The 14,971-nt window shown below is 43.2% G+C and overlaps 2 protein-coding genes across 2 annotated transcripts; both read right to left on the reverse strand.

Moving 5' to 3' along the window:
- Window positions 1–987: 987 nt before the first annotated feature.
- prodh2 (proline dehydrogenase 2) lies at window positions 988–4,927 on the reverse strand. Its single transcript, XM_028965888.1, has 10 exons — window positions 4,679–4,927; window positions 4,387–4,577; window positions 3,641–3,767; window positions 3,477–3,548; window positions 3,317–3,397; window positions 3,091–3,234; window positions 2,839–3,005; window positions 1,930–2,040; window positions 1,635–1,723; window positions 988–1,157 (listed from the first exon to the last, which is right to left on the reverse strand). The coding sequence occupies exons 1-10, from the start codon at window positions 4,925–4,927 to the stop codon at window positions 988–990; spliced, it is 1,401 nt and encodes a 466-aa protein (XP_028821721.1).
- A 1,261-nt stretch (window positions 4,928–6,188) lies between these two features.
- eif3c (eukaryotic translation initiation factor 3, subunit C) lies at window positions 6,189–14,426 on the reverse strand. Its single transcript, XM_028967088.1, has 23 exons — window positions 14,269–14,426; window positions 13,550–13,668; window positions 13,397–13,462; window positions 13,120–13,309; window positions 12,839–12,964; window positions 12,690–12,741; window positions 12,298–12,413; window positions 12,056–12,180; window positions 11,823–11,982; window positions 11,528–11,631; window positions 11,303–11,444; window positions 11,091–11,216; window positions 10,913–11,006; window positions 10,444–10,631; window positions 9,829–10,053; window positions 9,242–9,433; window positions 8,987–9,158; window positions 8,574–8,733; window positions 8,391–8,456; window positions 8,210–8,297; window positions 7,788–7,953; window positions 7,653–7,694; window positions 6,189–6,504 (listed from the first exon to the last, which is right to left on the reverse strand). Exons 2-23 carry the CDS (start codon window positions 13,648–13,650, stop codon window positions 6,428–6,430), a joined length of 2,778 nt encoding a protein of 925 aa, XP_028822921.1. The 5' UTR covers window positions 13,651–13,668; window positions 14,269–14,426; the 3' UTR covers window positions 6,189–6,427.
- Window positions 14,427–14,971: the final 545 nt, after the last annotated feature.

The raw sequence follows: 14,971 nt of genomic DNA on the forward strand, positions 1-14,971 counted from the left end.
AGCGTCACCAATTCTTCTTTCAATGACTGCGTGATGTGAGTGTGCACGTGCGAATGTTTTTGTTTTGCGCCACATGCCCCACCCATAATGAGGCATTTGCTTGTGCTGAGGTGTGGACAACAGGAGTGGGCCGGCAGTAGTGGGGGAAGCATTTAAGGGCAGGTGTCAAGGTTTCAGTGTTTAATTGTCCTCGCCTTCACTCCATTTGGTGACGTTAACACCAAGGTAGCTGTTAAGCATGAGAAAAAATAAATAAATGAACCACCAAGCTGTGTAAGCGGGCTGCAAAACTCAACAAAACAATATGTCTATAGGGGACTTTTTTTTAAAATCAAAACACATGTTTTTAAAAATGTGGAAATGATACAATAGTCAATAATGTCAAAATAATACTTATCCATAAAAATAAAAAGCAGTGAATTGTGATCTATACTCCTTCTAGTTTCTTTTAGTTCTTGTTGTCTCTGCATCTTTAAAAGAACAGATGAACTGAATTTCTGTCAGTATTTACAATATGACCCTCATTCAATTATTTTTTTTAAAAGTAACACTATATACAGTGCCTTTCTTAATTCTATCTATACAATTAAAGGCTGCATAACATACAGCATAGCAAAGCTGTTTACCATGTTCATTTACCTGCCCATGCTCCCTTCAGAGTAGTCACCCGTGTGTGTGTGTGTGTGTATGTAAAGTTTATGTGAAACTGACAATCTTGTTTTTTCTTGTTGCATTTTATTCAATTACCTTTTTGTTTCCTTGATCCAGTTTTTTACTTGACTTTATTGAATTCCTTTTTTTTGCATTCTCCATCTCATGACCAATATGACAAACACATGCGCCTCAAAAGTATATTTTGTTGTGGTTGTGACACCCTTTCTCTCAGTTACTTTGCCATCTTTTAAATGAACAGAATTTTAAAAAACGCTCCAATTGTATGTTTTTTTTTAATCATTCGCTTGACAGCTCTTGGTGATTTACTGTCATTTAACCAGGAACACGCATTCTCCTACGCAGCTCCTGCCTCAACAGTTCCCTCTCCTTGCGGATGCCCTGCAGGACGGTGCGGTTCTCCTGGGCCCGGCGCACCAGGTATGGCAGTGTGTCGTCCACAGAGCCGTATGGCACCGACTTATACACTGAAAACCCAAGCTGAGCTGAGAAGTGAGTGAAAGAAGAAAGAAGACAATTTACTGTTTGTATTGAGCAGTGGATATTAGACCAAGGCTCACCACATGCCCAGATTGTTTATTTGAAACTGAAAAGTGATTGTGATACACAGCCCATGGTGACACAATGAAATGTGTCGTCTGATTTTACCCATCACTCTTGGTGAGCAATGGGCAGCCATGACAGGCGCCCAGGGAGCAGTGTGTGGGGACGGTGCATTGCTCAGTGGCACCTCAGTGGCTCGGGATTCGACCCGGCAACCTTCTGATTACGGGTCCACTTCCTTACCTGCTAGGACACCACTGCCCCATAAAAAAATACTTGCACATGAAACTTTTCTGTTATTATGCATTGTCCCGTACTGTATTACTACAGAACAAAACTTGATTTCTCATTGGTATTGGTATTTAAATGAAAAAATGGGCTTAGATCTTTGGAAGTATAAAGAGAAATTGGCTTCTCACCCAGAGTAAGAGACACGTGATCACACATTCCCAGCAACTGGCCGAAGCATACAGAGCCACCATCTCTCTCGATGCCCATCTCTTCCATCCTGACAGAGGACCAGAATAGTCAACACAACACAATCTGTGACGGGACTAAACAAAATATGAACACACTCAAGGGCTCTCAGCTAATCAGGGAGGCAATTCTACTACTAACAATTCATTCGTAGGCTTTAGCCATACTGCAAAATATTTAGGATTTGGAGCATTTCAACCAAACTCATTATTATTGTAGACTGTGACTCAGCTGTACCTTGTGACTGCATGTCTGACAGACGCCTCATTGTGTGTAGCCACGATGATCATGTACTGGTCAGGCTTCTGGGCAATAAGATTGAGCATGATGTCCAAACACGCATTGTAACTTCATACAAAAAAACAACAAAAAAAAAACAAAAACAGTTGCATTAATAGACACCCTAAACCTGCAGATCAGTGATCCCCAATGTAATGTAGCCAGACTATAAAATTGCTAGAATTAAATAAACAACAAAAATATTTTATATTCTATCAAATATAAAATTTCATTTTAGAGAACTGAAAAAGTCATCTGAAATTAAGCAATCTGTCAAATCCAATTTTCTCAACAACCCGTTCAGTCTCTTCATGAACTCTTCAAACTCCAAATAGTGCCAAAGTTACCCCAGTGGCCAAATAATGAGTTACATTGAGCTCGTTGGAGTTCCCCCAGAAAATTAACATTAGCTGATGCCCTTATCCAGAGCGACTTCAATAGTTACAGGGACAGTGTCCTTCTAAGTGTCTTGCTCAGGGACACAATGGTATTAACTGGGGTTTGAACTTGTGTCTTTGTGCGTTTTCTGATTGATACAGTGGTGGCCTAGCAGGGAAGGAAGTGCCCCCCGTAATCAGAAGGTTGCCGGTTCGAATCCCGAGCCGCCAAGGTGCCACTGAGCAAAGCACCGTCCCCACACGCTGCTCCCCGGGTGCCTGTTATGGCTGCCCACTGCTCACCAAGGGTGATGGTTAAAAGCAGAGGACACATTTCGTTGTGTCACCGTGTGCTGTGCTGCAGTGTTTCACAATGACAGTCACTTCACTTTCACACACAAAATGATGTGGCAGCTCATAATTTGGTCAGTTTCTGACTGCAGCACTGTTGCAGGTTGCATACGTGGGTTGTGGACCAAGTCAATACAACCTGTCATTTGTGTGCTCCCAGGACCGGTGGACAGGATCCTCTCTATCTTCTTGTACAGCCAACTTTCTCTCCTTGTCCATGTAAGCGCCTCTCACAAGTTTAACCCCCAGGCAGAAGGAGTGGTCCATCGACCGTTTAATGGCGTCCAACAGCAGCATACGAGATTCCTGAAATAGTTGCAAAACGAAACATTCGAATAAAAAAAAGAGGGAATTCATGACCCAAGATTAGAATGAGATTGCCAATGTCGACCTTCAGGTAGCACTGGTAGGTGTTCCAGATCCAAGCTTGTTTCTGGTTAAACTTCTTCATCATTGCCATGGTGATCAAGGTAAGGGCGGGGTTCATGTAGGTGTACTCAGCATCCACAAGTACTCGTACTTTACCTTCACTGGCCTGGTGAGTGCATTAGTGTGTATTTCAGATGGAAAGAGAGCAGGTCCATTGCTTTCTTAATTTTTTTTTTTTATCACTCTACCTCTCCAATTTGGTTGAGTCGTTGAAGCCCAAGCAGGAAGTGTGTGTTTTCACTATCTCGTAGCCCTGGGAAGATAATTGGCTGCAAGGGAGTTTAATAATTTAGTCCATTTGGAGTATTGCGTTGTTAAATATATATATAATAACTGAGCGCATTTTACCTCTCCATTCATGGCGCTGACCAGCCGATTCAGGTCGTATTTTTCTTTAGCAAGGAGCGAGGTCAGCCTCACCTGAATTCACACAGGTTGTTCATTACAAGGCTACTTGAACCATTTAGATCTATCCTCGGTATCAAGGGTCAGAGCTGCAGCACCGCACTCACACAAAGCTCAGGGCTGACGAGCGCAGTGATCTTCAGCTGCATCATGGGATCTTTGCTCCATGCATTTTTATGGGACATTTTCACGCACTCCAGCATGGTGGCGAGGTTGTCATCATAACGGCGCTCCCTGTAGGCGAAACAGCTTTCGGCCTGAGGTCAAGATGCTTTTTGTACAGCATCTACGTAGCAATGCATCACAAGATACTAACGGTGTACTGGCTGTCAACCTGGCAACGTTTCATTTCTGTTAATTCTGTATGCAGTTCATTTAAAAATGGCTATCATGAGCACCTTCGCCAAGGTCAACTTTTTCAGCCGTATTCTCCGGAACATCATCTCAACCAATGGATGAAATAGTGTGCATGACCACTAGGAGGGATTTTTCTTTGAATTACTTAAAATTTACAAAGATTATGCTTCCATTACTGCATTATGTAAAGAAACACAACAGCTGTGTGTGTGTGTGTGTGATCATGTCTTATTGTTCTGCATTACATATAAGGGTCTGATAGAAAAGCAGTGTTTCCTAATCCTGTCTGTGCAAGAACATATTAACACCAACAACACAAAGGTTCGGGTGTTATTAGCAATGAATGTGGCCAGTTGGAAGGAGTGAAAATGCACACATGCATAGTAAAGTTCTTAACAATCACATGATTCTAATGAAGCCAGGATTGGAATGAAAACTGGGGACAGAATTGGGAACCCTATTGTACATTATGTGCCTCACTTTGTGATGACCCCACCCTGTGCTCTCTCCAAGGTCCTCTTCAATCGGCACTGCCAGCATCGGGTGGAGACCCAAGGAGCTCATCTTCTCCATGGACGCGGCGATCTCGCCCTCCGTTTCCCCCGCGACAAACTGGGCATAAACAATGGGGCGCAGCAGCAGAGAGAAAGCTGACCTGCCCATCAGGGCCCGAGTGAAAGACATCAGCTGGCGGCCAGAGAAAAAAGGCAGAATAATAACATGAACGCAGAAAAGAAAATTAGCGAGAAAAGATGAAAAAAAAAATCTTGTCTCGTCTTCTTTCTCACCTTCCCGCAGTTGTTGACCAGCTTTGGGAAGGAGCAGAACTGGAAGACGCAGAGGGCTCGCGTCAGCTCCCACACGCTCTTCGCCTTGAAGGCACGCGGGTCCTCGAAGGTCAAAAGGTCAGCAGAGACGGGCTGCCGCTGACCTTGACATTGTGAGGCCACGGCAGCCAGCACCCGAGGAGCCTCCGTCCCCAGCAGACGAGGCGAAATAAAGTGAGGTAAAGACCGTGGTCGAAGTAGGGTGGACATGGTAATGTGTGTTTAATCCTCACTCACTCCGAACTTGGAGCCAGACGTCAAACTGCAGCAGAAGCAAAATGGGATAAATGGGATAAAATTAGAATTTAAATTAATCTTGGACCAGGTCAAATGTTTCAACGCACAGCGTCCCCCTGTTGTCCGAATGGCCCAGTAGAGGAAAAAAGAAGAGAAATAAAGAACCAAAAAAAGAGAAATAAAAGACGACAAATGGAAGGCTCCAATCAATAAATAACTTCAAAGCAAATTTGTTTAACGCGCAATGTTGAATGTAGGTAGGAACATAAGTAATAATTAAAATCATGGAAAAAATGTTACCTTGTAACTGGAATTTCCAATATTTTATTTGCAGCATGTAAAAAAAAAAATAATAAAAGCAGATGAAACTTTTCCCCAAATTTTGCAGAGCCTCGCGGACCTCGGAGCTCTGTAACGTATGAGACGGTGGGAGGGGGAATATTGCAGCTTATCTCTCCAGATTTTGCTTTGTTGGGTAATGGGTGATTTTTTTTTTTTTTTCTCTTGACCTTGGGGTCAATTTCTTTTCATCTTTATTTAAGAAAAAAGTAAACAGTTCCCCATATCATGAAAAAAAAAAAACTTCGCTGCAAAAAGATCTGTACACGTAAGAAGAATAATAGTTTTTCATTATATTGGCAGACAATACTTCTTTTTAAAATGTTCTTAACAGTGTTATTACTCCTCAGTTAATGCACACTAGATACATAAGAGCATCTCTTCAATTTAAAGAAACAATATTGAGAAACTGAAGAAATTAAGGATGGGAAAGCCACAGGTGTCTGAGCTGCCTATCTTCTTGCAGAGGGTAAAGAAACAGATGTCTGGAGTTAGAAAGGTTTGGAATGGGCAGACTTTGGTCCAAACAGAGCTTTGTGGACAAACCAGAGGACAAAAATTAACCCTGAACTCCCTTGAACCTGCATCATTATCTGAGTAAACTTCCAACAGGCAAACATCTTAGAATCCCAAGGCTTTCCTACATTGGTGACGTATGTTCGGAAATAAAAACACACAACACCTGCCGTTCCTTTTTCTTCCCCCAAACGTGGAGAGCTGTAACAATAAATGCTAGCTCTGGAAAAAAAAAAAAAAAAAAAAAGTTTTGATACAAATCAGTTCCAAATAAATAATTTCTTTGCAATAATCTTAAAACCGCAACAATTTTTCTTCAGTCATGTCATGACTTTTGATATATTGGTGAAGAAAGCTAAAGAGAAATAAGCACACAATATTCTTTATGATATTTTATTAGGTTTTCAAGCAATCGTACACAGACCATGAACAGTTTTCAATGTGCACAGCTCAAAAAACAAAGGTGAGAACCTTTTCATGGTGCAACGACCCAATCATGTAACTGCTTCCACTCATGCTACACCATGATAAAAAAGGAAAGGGAGGCTCTGATCTACACAGAAGCTCGCCATCTGTAGACTGGTGGTCTTGGAATGGAGATGTGCAGTAGAGAAGGCTTTAGTAGGACCCCTGGTTCTGGGATCGGTAGCCTCCTCTCTGGTAGTTCTGCTTCTGCTGGTAACCACCTTTCTGATCTGTAATGGAGAAACACAGAAAAAGAGACGTGTCTAATGAAAGTGATAGTCAGATTGACAACGTATTGTGACCCAACAAAATGTGTCCTTGGTGAGCAGTGGGCAGCCATGACAGCCACCCGGGGAAGCAGTGCGTTGGGACTGTGCTTTGCTCAGTGGCACCTTGGAGGATTGGGATTTGAACCACAACCTTCTGATTACAGGGCCGTTTCTTTAACCGCTAGGCCACCACTGCCCATGGTTGTTGCATGCAACTCTATAGTCTTGACACCAAACGTGCACAACTATATCTAAATTTGTGGTGAGTTTATTTTTTTTAATCATTAACGGCTTAACTCCTGCACCAGGGCTTGTTAAACCAGCATGAAATCAGGTCATGAAAGACCCTTAAATATAAGGTAGCAGAATTAGTTAAATGCATGGTGACACGGGGACCAACATTTTAAGGGGGATGTCATGTCAGCTTGAGACTCATTCAAAAACAACCCATAGTGTGTGAAAAGGATAGAGGGAGGGGATCATATCTACAGCCAGCAGAAGTCACAGAAGCAGCAGTTCCATAAATTCACATATGGGGGGGTGGTGACAGCGAACATTCACAAACGAGGTGGGGAGGGGGTTCACAGTTCACCAATTACAAAGCATGTTTTCTAAAACCGATGCATGAAATAAGTTTTGTTTCTTACAACAAAGCACCATAAATAATGTTTTTGTGGGAAATTGATTAGTGCCATCAGGCCATGACATGACAAATGTTTAACCTGAAAAAGCCAGAAAAAAGGCCGGACGCCAACACAAAAAAAAAAAAAAAAAAAGATGAGTTTGGGTAATACCAAGTACTTGGCAGCGGGGTGAGTAACATTACCAGAAGATTAAGCATGCTATTATTTTGTTATTTTGCTGGCAAATGAAAGGAATAAAGAACATCAAAAATCTATTAATGCATGATAAATAATATATTTATTAAACCTGAATGATGTGAATAAACTCAGGGGTTATATTGACTGGATTTTTACAGGGGTCAATTTATGCCTTAGCCCTGACCTAAACCTTGTGGTGCCTTTACAGGATAGCGCCTATGAACATTCTGTGGTCTGTGGCCTTCATACGCCTGTAAAAGCTGCTCATTCAGATCCTTGAGAACGTACCTCTCTGATAGCCCTGTTTCTGCTGGTAGCCTCCTTTTTGATCTGCCAAAAAAGGCAGACATTAGCAAAATAGTATAGAATATAATAGAGCATAAAAAAATAAAAAAAACATCGTATGGATGCTGTGAAAATTACCCCTGTTGAAATAGCCTCCATAGACCCCTTGTTTGAGGTCAAAGACCCTCTCATTGTTCTCCATCAGACCGCCCAGTTTCTCAGCCAGCTGCAGGGCCATGTTCTGTAGGCATGTGGGTTCAGTCCTGTGCATCACCACCGTCTGAGTGGGCTGGTCCAGAGATGCCTGCGGTGAGGTGGACAAAAGAAACGCTGAAATCCGGGGGATGGATGCCGCACAAAGCAAAACTGCCATAACAGACAGTGGCAGTGGCACCTTGGCAGTTCAGGATTAGAACCAGCAACCTTCCAATTACAGGTCCGTTTCCTTACCTGCTAGGACACCTCTGCTAGTGCTGTGGTACTGGGGCATGGTCCATAGAGCATCAAATTTACATATATATATTACAACTTTTATTGCTATTCAAACATTAATTACTTACCATGAGCTCCTCATTGATTATCATCTTACTGATAATGCTGTGCACTGTGGGTAATTCTAACTGAAACATGTCAGCCAAGGTCTCCATGCTGAAAATCGAGAGAGAACAGGGCCAGTTCTAACCAAAGTGACACGACTTAGCAGTTCGTCAGACAGGTTGAAAGGCCGGAAATTGTTTCTACCTGATGGAGTCGTACACGCTGCTGTAGGTGAACAGGTACGTTCGGAGCGATTCCTCTTGGATCTTCCTGCAGATTGGCAAATGAACATACAAAGTTACAAAAATAAAAAAAGTACACAAATAAACATCAACAATAGAAAACATTAGGATTATAGTGCAGGGTCCAGATATCAGTTCTGTTTACCTGACGAGCATCTCCCGGACCCTCTGGGCCTCTGGGAACAGGTCCCACACCTTACAGTTCATTTTTTCGTTGATGATAAAAGAGTGGCAGGTGCGCCAGTCCCCCATCTTCATGGCTTTACTGGCGGCCACCACGTGCTCTCTCATACTCTCTGGGGGTCCTGGAAGCAATGAGACAGTCAAAATGAGTCAGGACACAAAACCGGTGCGAGGCAGTGAAGCACAATCCCCTGCAAGCGTGTCAGCACTGATGGTGTACAGTGTTCTCTTACGGTATAACTGCAAAATACTGACCAAGAAATCGATTAATATATATATATATATATATTTTTAACTATCATTTTGGACCACGAGGGAACAGGGAACTGCGCATTAAACATGACTTCTCACTCCAGCAACATGTCAAACACCCACCCAGCAGCGGCTGTCTCTCCCCAACCCTCAGCTGGTGGTGGAACTGCTTGCTGATCATCCTGCGGCGGGCATCAAACTCGTGTGCTGCCATGTAGGGGATCTCCAGCAGCATGGCCGAGACCAGGTACACACACTCCAGAAGCTCCAGGTTAATGTGCATGTGAAAGGGCACCTTTGAAGGAAGAAAAATACATAAATAAGAACCAGTAACAGAGAAAGCTCCAAATGTGGATGTATGAAATGAAGCCCTTATACCTGTCTCCTCTTCTCAATTTTCTCCTGCTCGGCATTCCTCTCCTGCATATTCCTCATCAGAAGGCCCTGGCCCAGCAGCTCCTTGGCACGTCCGCTAGACTGGATGTCCAGCAGGGCATTGTGGGCGTCTTTGATCATGCCCTGGCGGAAGGCACAGATCCCCAGCTGCACCATGGTACGATTGTAGAGGATCTGAAATATGCAAACGGACAGAGCATTTGTGTCTGGGTGAAGAGTGCGTGCCTAAAACACTCAGGGAAATAGACGAAATGTTTTTTTGTTTTTTTTTCGTTAGCCAAATTATAGCACAATTTAACTATACCGCATAGTAATAGTTACAATTAAAGTAACAAATTATAAACCAATAAAGACAAGGTTGGAGAGAAAAAGGCTCCAACTTGCAATCCACAGTCTGACCAATGACGCCGTGTCTGTGTCATCTTCTAATTCAGATTCAAACGTGTTTGACTGTTCAACACACCAAAGTTAAGGTATACTCTTTTACGCTACAGAGCCTTTCCTTTAGTGCACTAGACCAGTCCTAGCGATGGCAAACTGGATTGATTGATTTGTGTTTGCGTGTGTACCTGTACAGGTGGGTCGGCGTGTTGGATGTTGTCCTGCAGATGGCTCATGAGCATCAGGTCTCGCGCCTGGTACCAGCGGCTATGCAAAGCGTGATGGTAGATGTGGCACAGGATGGCGCAGGTGCGGATACGGTCAGTGCGGTCCTTTGCGTAGATGAACTTGCATAGCCGGTCCATGATAACGGCGCTGTCCTCGCCTTCACTCTCCTCCTGGTCCTGTTCAGACTGGGTTGGGGGGTGGGGGGGAAGCAGAGAAGAAATCTATCATGCTGTGGGCCATACGGACCTGTACATTTTGAATTGCAGAAACTATGCAAGAACATGATTAAGTGAAATATGTAGAGCCGCATTTACATGGCCTTAAGATGCTGTATTTTGAAAACTGTATTTTTCTGGAGACAGAAATGGAAAAGCTTCTAGCTTCGTTTGGGTTCTTCAAAAAAAATGTCCAATTGTGTCAACTATTTCCCCTTTACATTAATGTGAATTTGTTATACTGCTAACAGTTTTGATTACGGGGCCGCTTCCTTAACCGCTAGGACACCACTGCCCCTTAAGACGAGGGGGACGGGGACGTAAGAATACATATTCATAAAAAGAAACAAGAGAGCTCACCTTGCTCTCCCCTTGCAGTCCCAGGCTTCGACGGTGGGCTTTGTAGTCAAACTTGTAGTACGTGTGCATGATGCGGCGCAGGAAGACACGGCACACCTCCTCCGTGGTGCCCTTGGCCTCCAGGTACTGCAGCAGGCGGTCGACAATGGCACAAACACGGCCCTCGTCCTTCAGATTGTCGACGTATTCTGAAAAGCACAACAGGCGTACAGAAGCACGTACAGAACTCATACTGGGTGCAAATGTACATAAAAAAAGTAAAAAAAGTTTGGTTTTGAAAAGAGGACCGAACCATCTAAAGAACCTAAAGATGCTCTGGGGTAGGATTTGAATAAGTTCAGAGTTAAGACAGAAGCAGTATAAAAAGGTAAATAAAAATAAAAAATCTTCTCCTGTACCATTCATGAAAATGTGAGGTTATCCACTTTACACATCGGAACTAATCACCATTAATTACACACAGTCTCACCCTGGGAGTGCGGGTCTGTGTTCTGCATGATCTTGACAAACTCTTCATCCATCCTCTCGATAAGAGTCAGGACGCATCCTCGGACCCTAAACGGCTACAGAGCAACAAAATCTATTCAGACGCTGGTGAACCAACTTAAGATAAACTGGGCCTTAAAAATCAGCTCGGTCATTGGTACCTGATCAGAGATGGCCAGGTTCTCACTGTCTTCAGCAATGTTCTCGCCAATGAAGATGTTGCTGTTGTCTATTAGAATGTCCAGAAGCTCATTGATGCATTCGAGGCACTTCTTCCACATTTCAGGCTAAAGATACAGGCATAACTTTTAGAAATAGAAAGAGAACCAAAAAAAAAAAAACAACACAGAGTGGACGGGTGACCAGTCCTGACCTTCATAAATGCAGCCAGATTAGGGTTGTAGTCATAGAGGGAGGCGATGATGTTGAACTTTATCTTGACCGAAACACCTTCGCCCAGGTTGTTCTCATTGGAGATGGCAGCCAAGGCATGCAGCAGATCAATCTGGGCCGCTCTGAGCACGACGGGAATCCAAAATGAGGTCCAAGCGTGAAAACAAACATGGACAGAGGTGCAAACTTGGACAGAGGTGCCTACCTGTCTGTGCCCTTCTTGCCTCTGGCCTGCAAAATCTCATGCAGCTTCTTCACAACCACAGCTGTGTTGATCTCTGTACCCTTGGCAAACATCTTGGGTTTTTCCTACAAAAAGAGAGATTATTGAATGCATTATTTCTTCCATTTCCATATTTATATATTGTGGCCTGACTTCTGCAAAATGAGATTAGACTAGAGCGCATCTTTTGTGATCTGCTAAATGTATATACTTGCTATATACAAGCAAATTATTTGAAATCTGTATTTTCACAAGCCTGCAAAATTCTCATCCCCACCTTGATCATAGGCACGCCTCGTTTGACATTCTCCCATCCCTGCTCTTCATCCTGGCCCTCTTCCTCCCCCTCTTCCTCAATTGCCTCATCCTTCTTCTTGTGCCTCTTCTTACGGTCCTCCTTTTTGCGGTCAGGATCCTGTCTGGATCCTTCCGGAGCCCTGAAAAAAAAAAAAAAAAAAAATTTAATTAAAAAAAAAAAAAAAAAAAAAAAAGATTAAAACCACAACTTACTTCTTGAGGAACACCAAGGCCAGTGAGGCGCTGTTCCCTTCGTTATCTTCACTCTCGCTGCCACTGTCCACCGTTTCTGAGCCCCAGTCTTCATCATCGTCATCGTCGCTGTCCGACTCTTCATCCTGGCACAGGAAACAGAATCACGGTTAATATTAATTACAAATTCACAGCTAACGACGGTTTTATAATCAAACACTACAGCTGCCTTCTTTCAACTGCCGCTGTTGTCCTCCACTCACCGGTGCCCCCTTCAGAAACTTGCTGGCATCTGGGGTCGGCTCAGCCGGTTTCTTCTTCATGAAGCTCTTCGCCGTAATCTCCTCTCCATCATCATCGCTGCTATCTGACCCAGAGCCTTAATGACAGTATTTTGAAGTCCATAAACAGGAAAAAAGGTAACAGAGAAGAAAGTGGTCCTATGATACGATAAGTATTAAGAGTATTAGAACAATTTCAAAAATCTAAAAAGCTGAATTTCACTGCAACACGTTCACTGTCCTACCTCTACAAAATAATAATAATAATAAAAAAAAACAGATTCTATCAGAGGGTTATTAACCTCGGAACAAAAACAACATTTACATGCTGTATGTTTTTACTGTGGCAACAGCTTCGGAAAAACACCACTTACCACTGTCAGCATCATCTTTCTCCTCATCGTCATCAGCAGACTCCTCCGGGTTCTAAAGCGATGAGGAAAAACAAGAGCTGTAGCTAAGAAAGGATGCATTCAGCAAATCATAGACAAGTATGGGTTGTCCGAGGTTCAGTGTTTGCTACCTCCTTGTAGTTTGCGATCTCGCTCTCAAAATCTCGGTTGTACTTGCGGATCTTCTGACGCAGGGTACTCAGGGCTTTGGCGTTGTTCTTGTTCATTTTCTTCTTTCCTTCTTTGTCCTCCCATAACTGATGGATCACGCAAATAAATGCGGCGACACAGGCACATTTTCATTATAGTATCATGTAAAACATCCTATACTAGTTGCTAAAGTGAGCCTAACAGGCTGGGAGGGCTGACCATGTTAATCTGACAATTCTTTCTCTCACGCAGCTAAAATCACCTGGTTGAGATAGTCCTCCAGGTCAGCTAGCAAGCGAATGTAGAATTGAGGAACCCCTTCTTTATCCACTATTGTCTTGCTCTTGAGGAACGCTCGACAGAGTTGCTCGAACTCCTCCAGACATTTGGACATATCTCTGATCTTCATGGCATTCCGTATCGTCTTGATGAGGTTGGTGAGCTCCTCAAACCTTACAAAGCACAACGTATCAGTTTTAATTCTAAGAGTCTCATTTTCACTAGTATATAGTTGTTATCAAGATTAAGGTTATACCGACCTTTTGTCTTTAGCACTGCGGACCAACCTCTTAGTGTCTTCTTCCTCATCGCTAAGCAATAGGGCCCTTAATGGAGAGGGGAAAACACGCAACTAAGTTCAGGCTACACAACAAGAGTTGAGATGGTCCGTTTCTTCAGACGGTTCTACTAACTGCTTGGTAAGAGTAGTCCCAGTTGCTTTAGGGGTGATCTCATCGGCGGATGAGGACTCCTCCGACTCGCTGTCGGATCCGGTCGCAAAGAAGCGAGACATTGCAGAAGGAAGTGATCGCTGCAACACACGTTTCATGAAAATGTATGCTTAGTGTGTGACCAAAAAAATCCTACTTGCTGCCCTAAACATCCATGACATTGAACCAATCCTGTTATGACTTCGTCCTTAAAACGAATTGGTCAACGTAGCTCAGAAACACTTTAATTCAGCAAACAAGAAATTCGTCTGGACACCTGAAAAGTATAAAGCGACCTGAATGTGACTTATAACGACCAGAGACCATTTATCACTGCGTGATGGTAAACACGTTAACGATTACTGGCATTTTTACCGAGATAAAATGTACTAAAACAGAGGCTAATTAGTGTTGTGAAGCGTATTTAACTCTTTGCTTTCTTTTTTTGTCTATTAAATTTACGGTGTTTAATGGCAAAACTAAAATATGTCAACAGCACACGCAAATAAAAAAATCGGTAGAACTTATGAATACATAATTAATTAATATCATGTATAAAATAATTCGCTTTTTTGTAATAATCCCCATATGCTGCACCCATTCCAGGCGGCTAAGCTAGCAGCAGCAGACCGCAGGCGGGCCGCGTGGGCTTCTGTTAAAGCCCCCGGCCAGAGCGCCGCGCCGCGGTGCGCCCAACACACCTGTTACCGAATAAAACGTGAGCCTCCTCGGTGTGCGCGCTGTTCGCGGAGAATTGCGAGATCCAGGGCTGGAGGCCTTTCTTCACGGAACGAAGCGGAACGGCGTGCGCGAGCGGCTCTCGGACGTTTCCGGTGAGGGCGGAAGTGGAAGCGTCGCGCAAATCAGTCCTGTCGCGCTGCTGCCACCTGCTGTATGGAAGGCGTTTTCTGGGTACGTAACTTGTTTCGTTGTCTTGTGTCGTCGTTCTCCGCGAACATGGAGGGTCTCGACTGGCAAAACTAAACCAGAATCAGTATGTGAGCGAACGCATACAAGTCAGTTTGATCCCGGTTGATGGTGTCTTTCAAGCACGACAGTATAAAACGACAACAATATACAATTAAATATTTATAATAGTATGTAGTATATAAATGCAAACATTACAGAATTGACCAACAACAAGCGGATAAACATATAATTAATGAAATAAAAAAAGTTATGAAATATTTAAAAATGGAAAATTAAAACGGGGTTAAGTCATTCACTATCGCATTGATATGAAAAAGTGGAGGGAAAAATGAAATGATTTGAAATATTTCACAATGTATTAAATATGGGCATCATGAATTACTATCTATCAGTCTGACCAATCAAAGTAAGTGGGCTGACCCAGCCCCATGTCCTGTCCAGCATGAATACCTGTTAAAAATGCAAAACCGGTTA

The sequence above is a fragment of the Denticeps clupeoides genome, chromosome 2, assembly GCF_900700375.1.
Source record: "Denticeps clupeoides chromosome 2, fDenClu1.1, whole genome shotgun sequence".
Classification (NCBI taxonomy): domain Eukaryota; kingdom Metazoa; phylum Chordata; class Actinopteri; order Clupeiformes; family Denticipitidae; genus Denticeps; species Denticeps clupeoides.